At 45.5% G+C, this 22,229-nt stretch overlaps 1 protein-coding gene and 1 pseudogene across 1 annotated transcript; both read right to left on the reverse strand.

The window, feature by feature from the left end:
• Positions 1-4,278: 4,278 nt before the first annotated feature.
• Positions 4,279-7,436, reverse strand: LOC116205448. Its single transcript, XM_031538064.1, has 4 exons — positions 7,025-7,436; positions 6,576-6,712; positions 4,573-4,679; positions 4,279-4,483 (listed from the first exon to the last, which is right to left on the reverse strand). The coding sequence occupies exons 1-4, from the start codon at positions 7,434-7,436 to the stop codon at positions 4,279-4,281; spliced, it is 861 nt and encodes a 286-aa protein (XP_031393924.1).
• A 726-nt stretch (positions 7,437-8,162) lies between these two features.
• On the reverse strand, positions 8,163-15,491 carry LOC116205454 (annotated as a pseudogene).
• Positions 15,492-22,229: the final 6,738 nt, after the last annotated feature.

A 22,229-nucleotide genomic window follows, 5' to 3' on the forward strand; every position in this document is an offset into this window, starting at 1 on the left:
CGCCGCCAAGATCTCGAAACACAACCGAACACACAAACGAACACATACAATATGTATATATATAAAGGAATCGGTAAAACGGCGTCGATTCATGCAATGGTAAAACGCGAAAACACGGGAACCGATCTATTTCGAAATGAAAGAGGTCTCCTTGGACCCGTGTGGTCCAAAGGAACTCTCGGCCACATCCCCTCAAGAGTGGCCGTGAGTTTCCATGGCTCACACGGGTCATGACGGGCTCTTCAATTCCGATCTAAATCCTTTCCCGTCATACAAATACATTACATGCGATAAATGACGAAAAAAAGCATGGGAACCAACTAACTTCGGGGAAGGAGAGGCCGCCCTAGCCTCGGGTGAGCCAAGAGAGCTCACGGGTCCCTTCCTTGGGACTAGGCCGTGGGTTCCCTTGGTTCGACCGTAGCTTAGACATCTCTCCTACCTCGATCCTAGCCATTTCCCATCACGGTACATACGTTATATGGACGTGCAATGTGATAAACGACGTACATTTGCATGGGAATATATAAAAACTTGAACTTGCATGCATTTCGGTTTGTTAACCACCCTAACCCCCATAACAAACAAGTATCGAAGATCCTAGCTTCTCTAAGTCGTAGAGGAGTTTTACCTAGCCTCGGAACACGAGGAAAGAGTCGGAGAAGTGGCAAAGGGAGTCGGGAGACTCGGCTGGAACGAACAGACCCGAACCGGTGCAGTCGGGTCGACTGGCAGACCCGACTGGCAGTCCTGACTGGCAGTCTGGCTTGTTGGGGCTGTAGCGAGATTCAACCCGAGCTGACCTGTACGCTCCTCCAAAGTTCGGGTTAGAAAAGAAAACCAGAGGAACAAACCCGACTGGCACCCGATGAAAAAACGACTCTACGGGAGGCTCCCGGTGGTCTTTTGATGCAAGGTCGGTGGCATTGGACTCCTAACTGAGTGAGGATCATGCCTGCAGTGGTTTCATAAGGATTGGACATGTCTATTTTCCTGAAAGATGCAAAGAAAACTGGAAAAAAACTGGAAAAATCTGTGAAGGGAGAAAGGAGAGAAAAGGCGGTGGTGCACGGTTGAACAGCTCTCGGCACGCGACCACCTTGTCACGAGGAAGAGTGAGGGTCGTGAGGAACCCCTAGGAAGTGATGGCACGACTCGCCATGGTAGTGGGAAAAAATGGCGTATCGAGGATCCCGGGGTGGCTATGGAAACCCGTTTCTGTACTGTTTCTGTTACCTGCTGAAACGGTGTGTTGGAGGCTTCGAATGCTAAAACTAAGTTCGGAAATGGATTTAGAAGGTCAAAAACATGTGGGGTAAGAAGTTTGGTCAAGGCTCGGGCAAAGTCGGGGGGTGGGACTCGCCTAGGAACCAGGAAAGTACCTAGAGACCCGATTCTGGACTGTTCTAGATCTGCATGCTGGAAGCTTCAAATGCCGAAACTAACACCCGAAATGGACTCAGGAGGTCAAGTACGTGTGGGATATGAAGTTTGGTCAAGTTTGGTTCGGGTTGAGTGGCAGTCGCCGGAAAACGGTTGAGTTTTCCGGCAATTTTGGCCTTGAACCAGGCTGTGCTTGGGCTGAACGAAGTGTTGAAGTTTGAGGGGAATTTGAGAGAGTTTTTGAGTGAGAAAGCTAGAGAGAGAGTGCAAGAGGAGTTGTGATTAACTTAATGACCCAAGAGGCTTATATAGGAAGGCTAATTATGCAAAATTAGTGAAATTAAGTGTAATTAGAGGGGGGTGCTTAGGGCATCCGAATTTTTAAGAGGGATTAGGGAGGGGAAGTTGTCTTGAAAAGTTGATGGGAGGTGATGGATGGAAGAAGAGAAGTGATGAGATGTAGGAGATATTTTGAAATGGGTGGATGGGGGAGACTTGGCTTGCTTTTAGCCACCCCTAGAGAGAAGCCATGGCTTGTGGCTTGGCTTGGCTCGGCTTGGCTTGGCTACCTCAAGGGTCCCACTTGAGTAGGAAGAAAGCCGGAAGAAGCTTGGGGCTCGATTGGTCGCGCGTTTGATTTTCGTGGCTCGTTAGAACGACGAATTATCGATGTACGTGCGAATGCGATTTTAATGAGCCTCATATTGACATGCTCCATGTAAGTAAATGCTCGGGTAGCCTAGGGACTCAAAAGCCGGTTTTTCTCCGTTTGGATGATCGAAGCGAAATTGTCCGTTTCTGTCGCATGTTCGCGTCTCTACGTGCTGTATTGCTCGTGTCGGTGTGCTTTGTGCTTTGGGCAAAACGGTTTACTCGTCAACCTCGGCTAGAGATCGATAATCGGAGACATCCTAGGAATCCGCAAACGGGGCTTTCTTAGTGTTTCCCAAGTGTTTTGATGTGTTTGGAGACCACTGCGATCTCCGTTTGTCCAAAGCGAATCCCGAACGTTCGCCGGAAGGCGTTTGGGACTCGAGTCATAGTACGCGAGTACTCGCTAGACACTGATTCTATTCGCGTCACACGTCTCGGTGCTTTGAAATTGTAGGCTTTTAAAGAAAAGGGCATTTCCGCCATTTTGTGATCCGTCGATGTGTTTACAAATTAATATTCAATTTGTCTAATTATTTAAGCCGAATGATTTCATTAACCAAATGACACGTCCCATTTTTCGTTCGTGGAATGGTTTAATGATTGAGACCTCGAACCTCAATTGTTATGGATCAATGAAATGATTGTTCGATATTAACATACCTAGCATACGAATTAACATGAAACCAACGATTAAATGAAAATTGTGATTACAATCAATTCCAAGAATCGATGTTGACCGTTTCTTGCATGCATAAAACATCAAACACAATGACAACGTACATTTTTACATAGCCGGTGCCGCCATGATCTTAGGAACGCAATCAAACATACAAACAAGCACAAACACGATATTTAGAGGAATCGATAAAACGGCACCGACTCATACAATGGTAAAATGTGAAACACAGGAACCGATCTATTTTGGAACAAAAGAGGCCTCTTTGGACCCATGTGCTCCAAAGGAACTCTTGGCCATATCCCCTCAAGAGTGGCCGTGAGTTCCCATGGCTCACACGGGTCAAGTCGGGCTCTTCAACTCTGATCTAAACCTTTTCCCGTCATGCCAATACATTACATGCGATAAACGACGGTAAAGACGCGGGAACCAACTAGTTTCGGGGAAGAGGAGGCCGATTTAGCCTCGGAGGAACCAAGAAAGCTCACGGGTCCCTCCCTTGGGACTAGGCCGTGGGTTCCCATGGTCCGACCGTGGCTTAGATGCCTCTCCTACCTCGATCCTAGCCATTTCCCATCACGGCACATGCGTTCAAGCGACATATAAACGAGACATAGGGGACGTACGTGCAGGGAATTCCATGAAATTGAAGGAAATAACCTAACTTGCATATAACGTGCATATTAATCACTTTATTGTATCATAACAAACAAAGATCGAAAACCTAGTCCCTTCAAGTCGTAGAGGAGCTTTACCTAGCCTCGATGTACAAGGGAAAGAGTCGGGGAAGTGGCAAGAGGGTCGGGTGACCCGGCTTGGCAAGGCCTGTCGAAGCCCCCAAAATAAAATCGGTTTCCCCAAAACTTGTAGTAAGAAAAGGGTGAGAGCCGAGTCGAAATCCCAAAGGAAGCTAAAGGATTCTCTAAACCAATGAGCTAGCAAAGTAACGATAGGGGAATTTTGATAATCAAGAAACTAAATTGCAGCAAAAACAATTTAAAAGTGCAAGGGAGAGTGAGTAATCAAAAATCGAGAGACGTATGACTTGAGTTCGAAAACCACCTAGCGTTTGGTTGATCATAGAAGCATCAGAATGTAAATTTCAGCAGCTAAGATTCGATTCCCGCGACCGCAAGGAATCAACTAGCATCTAAATTCTAACTAGTCAAAACACCGTCTAACTAGTAAGTTCATCAACTAGTTAACAAGGTATCAACCGATTCCCTAATAAACTAAGCGACAGCTTTAAGTGCAAGGATGCCTTAACCCGAGCGATTAATCGATTCATCAATTAATTGACTCGTCCTATCATTCTCTAACCAATTAGGGCAGCAACTACCGTTTGTTCCTAATTAGTCTTGCTTCGAATCGATTTCTACAAACACCGTAGTAGTCGTCGATAAGCTAATTTACAAATATCCTATTCACAACCATGAGAGAATACTTGTAACGATGACATCCAAGAATAAATAAATGCTGAAATCGAAATATTAAAACCTGCTCCTCACAACCAAACAGTGAGGTTTCCGTTCTCAAGTCAAACGAAACGATTTAGCCACGCATGGCTATACAAGAATCCATGAAAACTGATGATCGTTGGAGGAACACTCCGCAGCCGCCAGCCTCCTCTCCAAGTTTCTCTCCACAGAAAAACTAAACTTCCAAAAGACCCTAAACCTAGATGATCCATAGGTTTTTATATCTCCCTCAAAAATAGGAAACAAATAATGAACATATCTTAAAAGATTTTCTAAAAAACTCCCATTGTAACTGAAAGGGAATCCTAAGATTTGCAAATAAATCGAGAATTGATTCTAAACTCCCTCTTGGATCGGTTGTGCACGTGGTGCACCACTAACCAGAAGTCCTTGTATCCTTGCAAGTTCCATCTTGATACTTCAATGGTCTCCAATTCATCCCGAACATGCATCAAATTGCCTTCAATTCTTTTCTTGCACAAGTTTTCCTAGAAATCGTCATCCAAGCATCAGATACCATGAAAACAACATAAAACCGAGTCTAAATTTTACCCATTTCATGGACAAATCCTCTCTTATCAAATTCCCCTACACTTAAACATTGCTCGTCCTCGAGTAAGATATCAAAGAAAAATCTAGCTCCCCATTATTAACAAGACGATACATACCCAAATGAGTATACAACTAAATCATTTGAGAGCATAAAATTGCATAAATGAACTTCCCTCTTACTCCAAGAAACGTCGCCTAACATGTTGACATAGTAAATCCTCACTAGGGATGTGCATGCGCTCTCTCTCAAGTGTTTAGACTATGTGTTTGTCACTCAAATCCAATTTCATGAGCATGCACTACCATAAGCTTGCTTTTACATCTCATCTCCACTATAAATAACTTGCAAGGCATGAATCTGAAGGACTTTTTTCTGAATGTAATGTAGCTTGGACAAAAAGAGGTGGAAAAATTCAGGTTCATATAAGCACAAAGACAACCATAAGAAAAGCAGAGCATTTAGACTACTAGAACACGATTCAAACAAATTAACACATTTCTCCCTATATTCCAGATCCCATGATGATGTGTAATTGATACCGATATGAATGAGCACCTTTTTTTCTTCTTTCTTTTGATCATTTTCATTTGCAGCCTTTCTTTCTTCTTCTTCTTTTTTTTTTCTTTTACAGCCCTTCTTTCTTTTCTTTTTCTTTTTTTGAATTTTTTTTTTGAATAAATAACCTCATCTCATTGTTCCCGCACACGAAATATAGACCACTCATTTCCTCCATTCATCTAAGCTAAATGCTCTACTTTCTTTATGATCATGAGGGAAAAGGGAACATGGCGTATCTAAAAAAACGTCTTGTGCATAGTTTGAGATAATGCAATATGGATGAAGAAAGGAAAGGCTCACGTCCTCAAGGCTCAAAGGGGCTCACTAAGGGGATAAACATGATGGGTAGGTTGTTTGGCTCAATCGATAATCCTATGCCTTCATCATTTCCATGCTTGCAATTAAACAAATTTCAACAAGATTCCAAGCAAGTTCTAGAGTACTTAATCATGAAATGACACACTCAAGAAAAAAAAATTGATCGATAGAGAGGTGTATCAATCATTGGCCCAAGACCTCACATAGGTGTTTTTTTTTATTTACTGTATCAACACGCTTCAGTACTGGATTCACAACTCGAGCTATGGGCTAATTCTCTTAGGCAATTCATCTATCACATGACTTAGCTAATCTCACTCAAACATGTATAATCTTGCTAATCATATGGGGGTCCCTATCATGCAAATGTCATGAGTATGCAACTATCTAGAATGCAACATGTGAATGTCAATGAGATGTAAGTGATATGCATATAGAATAAAACCCCCCACACTTATGACTCACATGGTCCTCCATGTGGACAACACAACACAATATGCAAGATGCAAACACAAACTATAAAACAGAATGAGAGACACAAAGTAAAAGAGAGAGGAACGAGACTCCCCTACGGCTAGTGAGGTTGTGGCGACGGTGATGGGGATGGTAGATCAATCGGGAGGTCATGATGAGCCAGGATGCGTTCCAACATCCCATTTCTAATATGTTGTTCTTATATATGCACGACCAGGGTGCATAATCGTACTGAGAGCAAATGTCAACAGTGCACCGCATAATCCATTATCAGTTCGCCTCTCGTATTCGATGTTCCTTGCAACACAAAAGGATTATGATTAGCTATGGAGTTAATAAAGAATAAAATAAAATAAGGGAAACTAAAATAAAATGGAAAATTCAAAATTGGGTTGCCTCCCAATAAGCGCTAGTTTAATGTCGTTAGCTCGACGATGCCGTTGACCTGCTAATTTATGTAGATGGGGTGCGATAAACGTACTTCTTCCAATAGAGACACTGCAAAATTCTCGACAAAAGGTTTCAACCGATGTCCATTCACCTTGAAAATTTGGTTCGTCGCCAAGTTTTGAATTTCAACAACCCCATTAGATAACACATTATAAACCACGAAAGGACCTTTCCACCGAGAACGTAACTTACCGAGCATGAGTTTCAATCTTGAATCAAAAAGCAATACCTTTTGGCCAATGGAGAAATCCTTCCGAATGAGTACCTTGTCATGAAGCAATTTAGTGCGTTCCTTATACATGGCTGCATTGTCGTATGCCTCGAGGCGGATTTCCTCCAGTTCTTGCAACTGGAATTTTCTTTCCTCACCGGAACGCCTCAAATCCATATTGCATTGTTTGACCGCCCAAAAGGCTCAGTGCTCAATTTCAACCAGTAAATGACAAAGCTTCCCAAAAATCAAACGGTACGGTGACATACCTATTGGAGTTTTATACGCAGTTCTGTAGGCCCAAAGCGCATCATCCAATCTCAAACTCCAATCCTTCCTTGATGGGTTGACCGTCTTCTCTAAAATGCTCTTAACTTCCCGGTTGGACACCTCGGCTTGGCCATTGGATTGAGGATGGTACGTGGTGGCTACACGGTGATGGACTCCATACTTCTTCATCAATGCTTCGACGGAGCGATTGCAAAAGTGGGTTCCTTCATCGCTTATGATGGCTCGTGGAATTTCAAACCTGCTAAAAATGTTAGACTTCAAGAATCCTACAACAACTTTGGCATCGTTAGTCCGAGTAGCTTTTGCTTCAACCCATTTAGAGACATAATCAACGGCAAGCAAAATGTAGTTGAAACCAAATGAACTAGGAAAAGGTCCCATGAAATCCATGCCCCAAACGTCGAAAACTTCACAAAATAGCATGGGCACTTGAGGCATCTCGTTCCTACGAGATATATTCCCGACTCTTTGACACCTTTCACAACCCTTACAAAATCCATGTTCATCACGGAACAACGTTTCTCAATAGAATCTACTATCCATAATTTTCCTAGTTGTTCTCTTGGGCCCAAAATGCCCACCACATGCATATGAATGACAATGTGCTAGGATGCAATGAATCTCATTGTTGGGAACACAACGACGTATGACTTGATCGCTACACAACTTCCATAAATATGGTTCATCCCGTATGTAATATCTAGAGTCACTACGCAGCTTGTTCCGTCTTGCCTTAGTTAATCAAGGGGGAAATGTACCTATTACAATGAAGTTTACCAAATCGGCATACCAGGGTTCTTCTCCTTGCACGTGAAAGAGGTGTTCATCTAGGAAGGAGTCGGAGATAGGAAGGGGTTCCTCATCTCGCACAAGTCGGCTCAGGTGGTCTGCCACAGAGTTCTAAGATCCTTTCCTATCCTTGATCTCTAAGTCAAATTCCTGCAGCAAAAGGATTCAACGAATTAACCGAGGTTTGGACTCTTTCTTGGCCAATAAGAACTTAAGTGCAACATGATCAGTAAACACAACAATTTTCGATCCCAGTAGATATGATCGAAACTTTTCTAATGCAAATACAATGGCCAAAAGCTCCTTCTCTGTGGTCGAGTAGTTGCGCTACGCTGCATCCAAGGTTTTGGAGGCATAATAGATCACATGGTTGCGTTTATCCATGCGTTGCCCCAAAACAGCTTCTACAGCGTAGTCGCTTGCATCGGTCATGATTTCGAAAGGGAGCTTCCAGTCAGGTGGTTGGATGATTGGAGCTGATGTAAGGAGCTCCTTGAGCTTATCGAATGCTTCCTTGCAATTCTTTCCGAATACAAAATCAGTGTCCTTCTGAAGTAAATGACACAATGGTTGAGCTATCTTTGAAAAATCCTTTATAAATCGCCGATAGAAACTTGCATGGCCAAGAAAACTTCGAATACCTCGAATGTTAGATGGGTATGGCAGATTTAAAATTAGATCAACCTTGGATTTATCAACTTCAATGCCTCTAGAAGATATCACATGACCTAGAACTATACCGTGAGTCACCATAAAATGGCATTTCTCATAGTTAAGTACTAGGTTCGACAACGGTGCAAGACCTTGGACAAGTTAGCTAAACAACGATCAAAAGAATCACCATAGACTGTAAAATCATCCATGAACACTTCTATGCAGTTTTCTATCATGTCAGAAAAGATACTCATCATGCAACGTTGAAATGTTCCAGGGGCATCACACAATCCAAAAGGCATACGACGATAAGCAAAAGTACCGAACGGACAGGTAAAAGTTGTTTTCTCTTGGTCTTCTGGTGCTACCACTATTTGGTAATATCCCGAATACCCATCGAGAAAACAGAAGTATGACTTACCGGCTAGTCTTTCAAGCATCTGATCAATAAAAGGTAAAGGAAAGTGATCTTTCCTAGTAGCCGCATTAAGTTTTCGGTAGTCAATGCACACTCGCCACCCGTTCTGCACTCTTGTCGGAACCAACTCACCCCGCTCATTTTTCACCAAGGCGAGTCCTGTTTTCTTAGGAACCACATGTATCGGACTTACCCATTGACTGTTTGATATGGGGTAGATAATTCCTAAGTCCAGGAGCTTAAGTATTTCCTTCATAACGACTTCCTTCATAGTTGGATTAAGCTTCCTCTGTGGGTCTCGCTTTGGTTGTGCATCTTTCTCCAATAAGATTCGGTGCATACACACAAAAGGACTTATGCCTTTGATGTCTGCGAGCGTCCATCCAATGGCTGTTTGGTTCTCTTTCAAAACCTGAATTAGTTGTTCTTCTTGTACCTTTGTTAGTTCCTTTGAGATGATGACTGGTAAGGTCTCCTTTTCACCCAAATAAACGCACTTCAAGTTCTCTGGAAGCTTCTTCAATTCTAACTTGGGGGCCTGCACAATAGAAGGGAGAATCCGATCAGTGGAAGTCGGTAATGGTAAAACTGAACTTTCAAACCTTCTCGACACATCTATAAGTGATTTTAAAGGCTGAATTGAATCTTTTGCTCTTCCATCTTCTTCCCATTGGGCATCATAATCCTTGATTTGTTGGATTGCCCAATCGACCTCATCCTGCACAAAAATCTGTTCTGCCACATCTCGAACAAACGAATCAATTACATCAACACAAGATATAGATTCCAAAGTATCTGGATGTCTCATAGCATCGAATATGTTGAATGTAATCGTTTCTTTATCAAATTCTAAAGAAAGTGTCCCATTATGCACATCGATTTTTGTTCGGGCCGTTTTCATGAATGGCCTTCCAAGCAAAATGTGTGACGAGTTAGAATTGTGCTTGTCACCTATGTCAATGATATAAAAGTTTACGGGAAAGATGAATTCATTGACCTTAATTAACACATCTTCAATCATTCCCTCAGGGTATGAATTAGACCTATCAGCAAGCTGAATGATAATTTTAGTGTCCTTCAAAGGCCCTAAATTCAAAGTCCTGTAAATGGATAAAGGCATGACATTTATGGATGCACCTAGATCTAGCATTGCCTTCTCAATTCTTTTCTCACCTATAGTGCATGGAATGGTAAACATACCTGGATCCTTGCACTTTTGTGGCAATTTCCTTTAGATGACGGCCGATGCATTCTCCCCCACACTTATTTTTCGCCCTTACTCAGCTTCCTCTTGTTGGTGCATAGTTCCTTGAGGAACTTAGCATATCTGGGCACTTGTTTGATCGCGTCGAGTAGAGGAATGTTCACTTCTACCTTCCGGAAGGTCTCGAGAATTTCTTGTTCCGCTTCCTCTTTCTTAGCTCTCGGGAATCGACTTGGGAATGGTGGAGGAATGACTATCTTTTGGATGGGAGTGTTAATGATGTCTTCCTTCGTCTCGTCGGCCGACTTCTCTTTCTTTGTTTCACCCTCATCAATTTTGTCTTGTGCCCGATTTTTAGAAGGAACTGCAGGTTCCAACACTTTCGCACCTTCTAGTTTGCTTACGGTGGTGGCGAGTTGAGACATTTGATTCTCCAGATTTTGAATGCTCGCCCTTGCCTCTTTTTGAAATGAAAGGGTGCTAGTTGCTAAGCTCTTGACGATGTCTTCCAATGATGTCAAAGAGTTTGATTCCTGGTTATGTGGAGGATCGGGTTTCTTATATCTGAAAGCTTGTGGTGGTGTCTGCTGATTCTGCTGTCCATATCTCAAATTGGGGTGATCTCTCCATTCCGAATTGTATTGATTGGAGTATGGATCGTACCGCCTTTGCTGATTTGAGAACCCGCTGATGGCATTTGCTTGCGAATCGGGTTCATCTTGTAGCTGTGGGCAAGCGTTGGTGGTGTGGCCTTGGAGGAAGCATATGCCACATTTCTTGGTGTTTTGTACTTGGCCCAATACCACTTGCTTCATCAAAGTTGTTAATTCTGATATCTGGCCCTCTAGGCTCGAGCTTCCCACCTCGTTCACTCTACTGGGAACTGAATCTTGTCTACCTCCAAATTTTTTAGAATGAGCTGCCATTCTAGAGATCAAATCTCGAGCTTCACGTAACGTTTTATCCTCTAATGCTCCTCCACTTGCTGCCTCTAATAAGGTTCTATCCATAGGGAGCAAACCCTCAAAGAAATACTGGAGCAGGAGCTGGTCTGAGATCTGATGATTGGGGCAGCTCTCGCAGAGTTGATTAAACCGCTCCCAATATTCATATAGCGTCTTGCCCGAGAATTGTTGAATGGCACCAATTTGCTTTCTGATGGTGCCTAGCCTCGAAGCTAGGAATAATTTTTCGATAAATTGTCTCTTCAGATCGTTCCATGTAGCGATGGACCCCGGCGGTAAGAAATAGAGCCAATCCTTGGCCATGCCAGCTAAGGAAAAAGGAAAAGCCCTCATCTTAATCTGCACCTCTATCACTCCTCGGGGTTTCATCGTGGAGCACATAGTGTGGAACTCCTTGAGATGCCTATGTGGTCCTCTCCTGAAAGTCCGTGGAAGGTAGGTAGAAGGTGTATCAGCCCTGTGTCAGCACCCCATTTTGGCTCACCTTTCCAAACAACGATATCAGCAATGGTCCAAGCCACAACTTGAGCAGAATACAGAAAAACGACTTAACATAGCAGAAATCACTATTCATCCTCAAGTCGACAAAATTGAGCAGAAGACATGCACACATGACAGAAGGACTCCAAGAGTCACCAAAGGGTAACAGAGTGGCTAGAGAGCTCAACAACGTCCAAAACCGGCATTTCCAGTGTACCACATGGACAGTCCTATTTTTCGATAGTTCGCTCGACCGTCGGAAGATAGCCAACATTGGACTTCAAAAATCCACATCAATGCCAAACAGATGAAAAGTGTCTTCAAACGTAATATGGCGTTTTATGCATGTTTAACTTGCAAGGCTTAATTTTCATACACTTTCATGTTATATTATGCATGCTCGTCATCATATAACATGTTAGCATGTCGGGAAACGTTAGGATCGACCCTCAGAAGACCTTCTCAACCCGAAATAAGCAAAAGAGCTCTCGGGTTTGCCTCAAGAAGAGGTAACCGAGACTTGGCTTGCTTTCCTCGGGTTAAGAACAGCCTTCTTAGCCCGATCTAAGTTCGATTCCCGAGTTTTCCCGTGTTTTCTTATATGCATGAAGTTGGTATTGTTTTATCGATTCCTTAAATAACTTGTTTGTGCATGTTTGCATGTTCGAATGCGTTATTCAAATCATGGCAATACCGACTTTAGTTAATCGTGTCATTTATCGTGTTTGTCGTTTGAGCATGTGAGAAATGATTCAAAACAAGACGGGGAAACCTCGTGGAACCCCATTCGGGCCATGGGACCTCTCGGTTATCTCCAAGGAGAAGTGACCGAGAGCCTCTTAGACTCGTACGGGTTGCATGAGGCTTCCTCTTACCGTTTTGAGTCCGTTCTCGGCCTTCGTGTAATTTGCAATTTACATTATCGTCGCAATATTGCATGAAAATGTCTTTTCAAAACAAAGCATGCATGGATTTGGGTATCGATGACTCATTCGGGTCCATTCGGTTACGAGGGTAGTTTCGGTCATTGGACCAAATTATCCTCGATCCTTATGGAATCGTCTTGGTCGTCGAGTCACGAATCGTTTTCACAATTAATGCATTCGGCACAACCCTTAAGCATTAATTCCACGAACGAGTTAATCGGGACGTTCACACGGTTAATTCATTCAATTTAAACGACTTTGCACGAATTGGACATTAATTTGTAACTCGTGTCGACGAATTACAAAACGATGTTAATGCCCTTTTCAAAACCCTCATACTTTCAAATCCATATTGTGTTGTTTCCCTTTTCTGAAAACAAATTTTCAAATCAAGGGCAAGAACATCATTTTGTGATTTGGCGTCATCTTAGCATTGTTTAGGGTGCTAATCGAGTATTCTGTATCGAAAATACAATTACCTGACTAATCATTTCACTCGACTTAACTAAATACTAGAAAATGGTTAGGTGGAACTCTAGGTTCCAAATCTAGAGTCAAAATACAAGTTTGGATCAATTTAGTGGTAATTCAGTGTCACAACACCGAATCACTGTAAAAACAATCCACACACACGAAACTTGACTACGGACACCCGATATGTCAGGTTCTCAAACCAAAGCCGAATGCTAAAACATTGGCACATGTTTGTTTGTCTAGGGTAGGATTTGCATGCCAAAATACCCCGGGTTAATAAACTTGCTAATCCACGTACATTCGGTGAATACAAACATATTGTCTGTTATTTACCTGCTGCTTGTTATCTTTTCGCACCTGTTTACCATGCGGGTCGAGCCTGATCCCTAGGCCGAATAATATTAGGGTTCAACGCCCTAATCATCGAGCACAAGGTCCAACACCCTAATCAACACTCACAGGGTCTACCGCCTTATTCAGTGAGAACGTCCATTGAATTTCAGTTTTTCGGTGTTTCCCTAAAATCACGGTGAGTTAGAGTGGAATAACAACCGAACGTGAGTTGACTGGAATTCGGCCATTTGTAATTTATATTTATTATTTTCGAGAGCATTGTAAGGATTTTATTTTGTACATTCATTCTGTAAGAATTCCAATCGGTGAGCGAACGGTCCGAGAGTCGAATTACTCGAATCGGTCTAATGCTTGCCCAGATACAAGTAAATCCAAGAACTCGCAGTTTTGGTTCACGCAGGGATTCAACCTCCATGGTTCGATGAACTGTAACGCAAGATTGTGAACCAACTCCCCGACATACGGGTTTACTTCTCTCTCGGCTTCTCAACCGACATCGTTTAGTTCACCGAATCTCCGGTGTCAAAACGTGTGAGTCGAGTGCAACTTAATTCAAGCGGTAAATAATAAAACATGCAAGCCTAGCAAACTAGAGTACCGAAAGGGCGTGCGGGATATAGGCCCGCACGTAACATGAACCCCCGAACACGGACTTTCCGGTTCTGCACAGATCAATGCCTTAACGACAAACTAGATGTTCCATACCCCTAGACCCGGGTAACTTATCCGCCCTCGCCTTCGGGTCGTAAAATGATAGGTGGCGACTCCTTCTCTCACGCGTGTCCGTCACGCGTCCCCATGGGAAGGTGGACACTCCCAAGCCGCAAGATCCAAAAGCGCGCAATGCGGGCCCCGACGAGAGTCCACATTCAGGTCCGTACAGCTTGGCGACTCCACTAGGGACATACTTAGTGGGTTTGGGTTTGATCCCGTTTGCTTGCTTGCATGTTCATTTACCGCTTTCTGCAACTTTCTTGCTTATCTATTTTACGCATATTTACTTTTCTGCACTTGCATTGCATCATTCTAGTGGATTTAGGTACCACGCTTGAAATCCCACGAGCGGCAATCTAGGAATCTAGGTTAGACAGGGGTTCGAAGTAGGGGTACGGCGCGCGGTTTGACTGTCGCTTAGGCCTTGAAAAGAATCCCGCCCGATTTCAAGGAATTGATACCCTTGAGTCGGGAGCCCCCATCCCTAGTTAGTTGCTATCCTGGTAGTACCTAAACCATGCATAAACAGGGACCGTCATGCTGGACCAAAATAAACCTTCATGCCGTCAACCGACCCAAAGTTGAGTCTTTGAGTCGGCCCATAGTTTTCTTTATAGGTGGGCCTTTTGCTGTTTTTTTACAAAGAGCGATGTACATTGTAACAGATACAATTATAATTTATTCTTTTTGCACCTGCATGCATGTTTTCAAATAAACTAGGACATTGCATTGGTTTATTGCTTAAGTTCCCTTTTTCAAATGAACCATCTTCGTAAATCTGGGAACTTGAATCAAATCAATGCAACGACATTAGCTTTTGAAAACTTATACACTGCATGCATTCTATCTATTTCTATGTTTGTACAGCAGCTGCCATGTCTCGCACGACAAACGAGTCGTGCCAACATTCGCGGGTAGACCACTTGCGGTCTTCACCTTTCCATGGCAAGACGTGCTATGACCAGAGGCCGTCTAGCCCGGCCACCCACCCCGCACTACAGGCGAGTCGTGCCAACCTTCGCGGGTAGACCACCCGCGGTCTTCACTTCTCCATAGCGAGATGTGCTGTGACCAGAAGCCGAGTCCATCCCGGCCACCCACCCCGCACGATAGGCGAGTCGTGCCCACTTTCGCGGGCAGGCCACTCGCAGCCTTCACCCTTCTTCCACGGCAAGAGAGCTAAGGCCCGAGGGCCGATCAACCTTCCCAGGCAAAGTTAACCAACACTAACTTCTTCCTAACAGAGAGTGTCACCGCGTGATCGGACGCACGTCTCTCCGCGTGACCCTGCGCATCTACCAGCGATCGAGCGCGCCTCACACATATCCAAACATGTTTGCACCAATTCATGCACGCGTACTCAATGTCTCAATGCACGTCTCTTGGTGTGCTCGCACGACGCCTACCAGGCCAGTTCGCTTCCCTACACCCTTGCATTGGAATTGCGAACAATTCATGCTCCTTCATTGTTTCCTTCTTCCATTGCAGGAAATCCCCGACAAGAAGGCAGCCTGAATACTGAACCACCACAATTGAGGCTCATCTGAAATCTAAAATCGACTTGGATTCAAATTCATCCAAGCGATACTTCAAGGAGCAAGTCTAATCCTTCCACTGCAAAGACCGAAAGTGACAGCTCCACAAACAGAGCATGACCCAACTCTCGATCGCAGGAGATACCAGCACGGTCATGCCTCCGATCAAAGAATGGATCTCACCCGTCCTTTGCCGTCGTCGCCGACTAAGCACTGGAACAACATGCGCAGTCTTCTTTAAACTCTCTTTTGCTTTAATTTAAATTCATTCCCACAAATGGGCTCCCGACATGAACAAATCATTCAATGGAGCATTAGGACAGTCTCGAAGACGCCCTATTAGTTCTGTTGGGCCTGTTCGACTCGCCTATCCTCATGGGACCCGGCTCCTCGAGCCTTCCCTAGGACAGCTGCGTAGGCCTGCTCGCAATTAGGGAAAACATGCTTATGTGACCTCAGTCATGGTCTAACCACTCAAGAGTGGTGATGACTAGATTCCCGGAAACAAATGTCATCCACACGCGACCCCCTATGGGTCGCGTGCGGGATAAAAGGGATTTTCCCATGGGTCCACCCCATATTTCTTACCGTATATTCCACCGCACAGTCGCCTAACACACCATCTTCTTTGTCATTTTTTACAGGGACACACCGGTCACAGGCGAAGAGTGATGCACAGGCTCACGCCTTTCCGAGAACTCCTCTTGAGCCTCCTCCCTTAATACTTTGACAGGGAAGGGGTTCGGCACGGAGGTACCCCCTACAAAGCTGAAGACAAAAACAACTGAGCGAGCCATATGCCATCAACGCAACCATTTCAGTTGACATTGACGACATGAGACAGTCAGGGGCGATAGTTGCACAAACAGCCCACCACGAGTTACATCGACGATAAAGACCGGGGCATTCGCGTTCAACGCTTGCACCGAGACCACCTCGGACATCATCCACCCACGATAAGCATTTCCAAGCGACGTACACTGGGGCATCCCCGGTTGAAGTTCGCACTAGCACAACTTTTCCAAGCGACGTACACTGGGGCATCCCCGGTTGAAGTTCGCACTAGCACAACCTCAGCAAGTGACGTACACTGGGGCATCCCCGATTGAAGTTCGCGCCAACACAACCTCGGCAAGCGACGTACACCGGGGCCTCCCTGGTTGAAGTTCGCCCTGAGGTCGCCATAGTGGGTCACTCCAGCAAATGACGTTGGAACTCTCCTTGTCATTTGCGTCAAGACCAGGCCTCCTCCACAACAAGCACCAAGACAACCCCGGCCACTAATTCCTTATGGCAATTTTGTATTTTCCTTCTAGACTATAGGGGAATTCACCTGAAGAGATTGCAAGGGAAAATGACACGAAGTTCAGCTTTCGAGTGCACGGGAGTCAAACTTCCAAGAAAGCCGGCCCTCACAAAATAGGGCTAGCAACATGCAACGAGTCTCTATGAAGCAAAGCGCACCAAAGCGGCCTTGGCGATGCAAAGTCGAGGAGTTTCAAACAAAGACACGGGGCACAAAACAAACCTCGGCTGCAAGAAAAAAACAGAGCGGAAAGAAGCGGGAAAGACCCGCCAATGAAGAGAGAGAGAAAAGATGCGGGAAAAACCCGCCAATGAACAAAACAAGGCACCCCTGAGATTTAAAGATTTGGCACTGCCAATTCGAAAAAATCAACAAACCCCGACAAAAGGGGAGCAGCAGACGCAACTCCTCGACGGAAACAGAAAACAATGCATTTGGAGGTTGAATCCTTCGAACCCTTCGCCCTTGCAAACTCGAGAGATAAAAGAATCGAGCCCGCTATGTCGAAAATCCCTTTTGGGGCGGCCTAGGCAAAAGCTAGGGTAAAAGAGAGGCACAACCGGAAACCCTTTGAGGCGGTTGTGGCAAAAAGAGAGCTCTTCCCCTTTAGGTTGAGAGGTGCGGTCCCGAGGTGGGTGACCGTAGCAAAAGGAGAGCAAAACGAGAGATAGATAAAATTGCCCCCTAGTCTCTCGCACATTGTGCGGACAAGGGATCCCCAAGGGTAGTGGCCAGTTTATCAATTTCAACACGATCCCCGATCAGCTCTCCAATACCATTCAACCGCCCAAGAGGGAACCTTCCTCAAGCACAGTGGGTAACTGAATACGCCGTCCAAGCAGTTCAGTACAACCTACACAACAAAAGGACGAAGGAAAATGGGGGTACATCTCACTGCAGGCGTGAACCCGTGTATCCTTTTAGCCTGGGGCAACGTGCTTCCCAAGCTTTCTCTTTTCTCTTTGTCTTTGCATAACTCCAAATGGGTCACAGCCACCCTTCAACAGGCTATCACAGAGCCAAAATCCCAGACATTCCTCTCCGAGAGTCTAGTCATAACGCTTTGGAAATGGTTAGACTGAGTCTGACCAAATATGAACAGAAATTCCCAAACGTGTTGCAAATGCAGTCGCCCTACGGTACCCTATTGAGAAGGGTTCAAAGCCGACGGGCGCGTAGAACAAACAATAGAACTGCCAGGGCATCGTCGGGGAAGTCTCAATATGCCCATGCATGGCTAACGGGAGATCCCCGGAGGCCTTGCATCTAGGCCTCCGAGAACGGGATCCACTTGCAATGTCAAAGCAAAATTCTTCACGGGTTCCTCAAGCGACCCCGAAACTGAAGATCTGCGTGTTGCAACAACATTTTCATGCTTACCTGTATCTATCACTTATTAGTATTTCTCACATGATTTACTAGTAATGTCAGGATCACAGGTACTGCAAACGGCAAGAACTACGGTCGACTCCGATTCTCGACAACTCGGGATACGTAGGCGCTCCACCCCAGAGCTTGAGTCCTTTAGCATGCAGCATCCCGCAAAGTAAAATCCCTCACCGCACGGCCAGGGCATCGCCAACGAAAGTACAATGGCCAAACAGCAAAGCCGCCTTTCAGCGAAAGTGCAACCGCTCCAGCAGCAACGTCGGTCTTCGACAAATCAGAATTCCCAGGGTTTCACACCCACACCACCGCAGTCAGGGTTTCACACCCATTCCGCTGCATTCGGGTTTCACACCCACACATCGGGTTTCACACCCACACCACCGCAGTCAGGGTTTCACACTTGCTCTGCTGCATTCGGGTTTCACACCCAGGGTTTCACACCCATTCACCGGGTTTCACACCCACACCACCGCAGTAAGGGTTTCACACCCGTTCCGCTGCATTCGGGTTTCACACCCACACCACCGCAGTCAGGATTTCATACCCGCTCCGCTGCATTCGAGTTTCACACCCAGGGTTTCACACCCACACACCGGGTTTCACACCCACACCACCGCAGTCAGGGTTTCACACCCGCTCCGCTGCATTCTGGTTTCACACCCAGGGTTTCACACCCACACACCGGGTTTCACACCCACACCACCGCAGTCAGGGTTCACACCTGTTCCGCTGCATTCGGGTTTCACACCCACACCACCGTAGTCAAGGTTTCACACCCGCTCCGCTGCATTCGGGTTTCACACCCACACCACTACAGTCAGGGTTTCACATCCAGGGTTTCACACCCACACCACCGCAGTTAGGGTTTCACACCCGTTCCGCTGCATTTGGGTTTCACACCCACACACCGGGTTTCACACCCACACCACCGCAGTCAGGGTGTCACACCCGCTCCGCTGCATTCGGGTTTCACACCCGCACACCGGGTTTCACACCCACACCACCGTAGTCAGGGTTTCACACCCATTCTGCTGCATTCGGGTTTCACACCCACACCACCGCAATCAGGGTTTCACACCCGATCCACTGCATTGGGGTTTCACACCCACACACCGGGTTTCACACCCACACCACCGCAGTCAGGGTTTCACACCCGCTCCGCTGCATTCGGGTTTCACACCCACACACCGAGTTTCACATCCACACCACCGCAGTCAGGGTTTCACACCCGTTCCGCTGCATTCGGGTTTCACACCCACACCACCGCAGTCAGGGTTTCACACCCGCTCCGCTGCGTTCGGGTTTTACACCCAGGGTTTCACACCCACACACGAAGAGTCTTCAGGATAGCATTACATGCACTCAGTGGCATCACAATTAGTTGGCAAGCAACAAAAGATTCTGCCACAACATCGATTGCAGCACAAAAAAGCGCAGGGATGGAGGAATCACAATGATTCCTTCCACTCCTCACGCAACTCCCCAGCGTTTGCATTTACTTTTGGCAAGCATTTTCATTCTGCAATGCATCCCATGCGACTACTTTTTTGCACAGGGGTCAGTCCCCTTCGGGTCAATCCCGACTACTTTTTTGCACTGGGGTCAATACCCTTCGGGTCAATCCCGATTTTAAATGCCTATCCCTGTTCTGTTCCAGACTCTACACGTCCATTGTGTGCATCTCACTATATCTCCTTTTTATTAGGTACAACATCACACATATCCAAAGTAAGAAGGAGAAGGCCATATAGGAAATTCCACATCGATCATTAATATAAAATTGGGGTGCTTCTAAAGTCTTTGGCTGCATCTTCTACTCGAGCATGCAGTCAAAGAGGGGCAAGCTGTCAGCACCCCATTTTGGCTCACCTTTCCAAACAACGATATCAGCAATGGTCCAAGCCACAACTTGAGCAGAATACAAAAAAACGACTTAACATAGCAGAAATCACTATTCGTTCTCAAGTCGACAAAATTGAGCAGAAGACATGCACACATGACAGAAGGACTCCAAGAGTCACCAAAGGGTAACAAATTGGCTAGAGAGCTCAACAACGTCCAAAACCGGCATTTCCAGTGTACCACATGGACAGTCCAATTTTCCGATAGTTCGCTCGACCGTCGGAAGATAGCCAACATTGGACTTCAAAAATCCACATCGATGCCAAACAGATGAAAAATGTCTTCAAACGCATTTCGCAAATCATCTGCTCTATACAAAACAACTTTTTGTATACAGACAACTTTTCAGTGGAAGTCCAAAAATGCCGGTTTCTCGGAGAAAAGTTAACTCCAAATATCAGATGCAGCCATGCCCCACAATCATACAGAGCACGAGCAATGCTTCAGATTATCTTTTGAAAGCCATACAGACACTCTAAATGACTTCCGAGCGACAAAACGGGCATACCCCTCTTCGGAAGAGCATAACCGGAGACTAGTATGATGGAATTACGGCAAACGAAGTTCACACTACATTGCCCTAAAAACTCCAGCGGACATTCGCAATTGGGCAAAACAGACAGCAAGGCCCTTCTCGGTTTCCCGAGTAACCTCTGAAAAGCACAAAAGACCATTTTCAGAGGAAATCCATATCCGGAGGCCCTCTTTGGGGAAACTTGACGCCGGATGCTTACCTTACACAATGCTTACCTTCTCAAGGCTCAATGTGGAATCGTCGGAATGAATCACACAACTCATCTAGACCCCTCGAGCAATGATTTAAGGGTCTCAGATGCACTTTTCATATCCTTAGAGGCCCAATCTTGGCAAACAGAGATCACAGTGATCTCCGGATCACCCAAGAAACTGAGAAAGCAATCTGAGAAATCCAGTTTCGGCCTCCTAGGACATCTCCGGCTCCATATTTGCATTACCGGCTTAAGGGTCAAGTGCCCACGTAATTTGACAATTTATGTCAAAATGACCGACGTGGGATGCAGATACAAGATATGCTGTCAGAAGTGGGTAACCTCGCTCTGAATGCATAAAAGGAGCAAAACCGGCTTCCGAGCCTCATACAGAGATTTGGCAATTCCTCACGGAAAATGCCAATCTCGGACTCATTAAATCCGTTTCCTCGCGTATATCGATAATTCAACATTCGGTTCGAACCACGAGCCTCGAATGCGCTATCAATTGAGACCCGAGCTTTTTCCCGGTTTCTCCTCTTCGGTCGTGGGACCGACGGAATGCCCAAGATGAGTCACCCTTGCTCTAGAAGCTTCTTCTTCTTCTTTAATGCAAGAAGCCAACTTGCACTCTTGCATGAAAATATCCAAGAAGTTTGAAGACAACACTCAAGCCTTCATCAATGCTCATTAATGCTTTTGGCTCTTCCACATGAAGAACACTTGGTCCACATTCATCCTCATCCTCATTAGGCAAACCAAAATTTGCTAATGGGAGGGTTAATAGTGCTTGCTTTTGCTTAATTGCTCATTAGCTTTGCCTATAAATGGCCCAAAAGTGATTAAGTTAATCACTTCTCCTCTTGCACACTCTCTCCAAGCTTTCTCCCTCAAGAAAAGCTCTCAACTCCATAGCCAAAACCAACAAGCTTCAACACTTCAAAAACCAAGAGAGAAAAACCAAAGAAAACCCGAAGAAAGCTTTGAGTTTCTTAAGTCGGAAGCCGATGCTCATCATCCCGACTTAAGTTCAAAAATTCTCAAACTCCATGGACCACATGTTTTGGACTCAAGGAGTTCATTTGTGAACTTAGATTTTTTATTTGAAGTCATTTGCTCATCATTTCAGGTCATTTAGGTGATTTCGGGTGAAGGACGTGCTCTCGGGTGAACAGTGCACCCGTAGCCGCAAGCTCCGGAGCGCCTGCACGTCCAGCCGCGCGCCCCGCACGCCCGTGCACGCGCCCCGCGCGCCTGACGCCTCCCGCGCGCCTACCGTGCACTCCAGCCGCACGCCCCGAGCGCCTAGCTCCCCGAACGTGCATGCCCTTGCACCCGAGCACTC

This window comes from Punica granatum, chromosome 1 (genome assembly GCF_007655135.1).
Source record: "Punica granatum isolate Tunisia-2019 chromosome 1, ASM765513v2, whole genome shotgun sequence".
NCBI lineage: Eukaryota > Viridiplantae > Streptophyta > Magnoliopsida > Myrtales > Lythraceae > Punica > Punica granatum.

Excerpts from the sequence above, each read along its gene's own strand:
- LOC116205448 (XM_031538064.1), bottom strand. The coding sequence starts at position 7,436 with ATGGATTTCATGGGACCTTTTCCTAGTTCATTTGGTTTCAACTACATT. Across the intron at positions 4,680-6,575 it reads CAGTGTCTCTATTGGAAGAA|GAAAACTTGTGCAAGAAAAG; the intron begins GTACGTTTATCG and ends GACGATTTCTAG. Across the intron at positions 4,484-4,572 it reads CAAGGATACAAGGACTTCTG|TTACAATGGGAGTTTTTTAG; the intron begins GTTAGTGGTGCA and ends ATTCCCTTTCAG.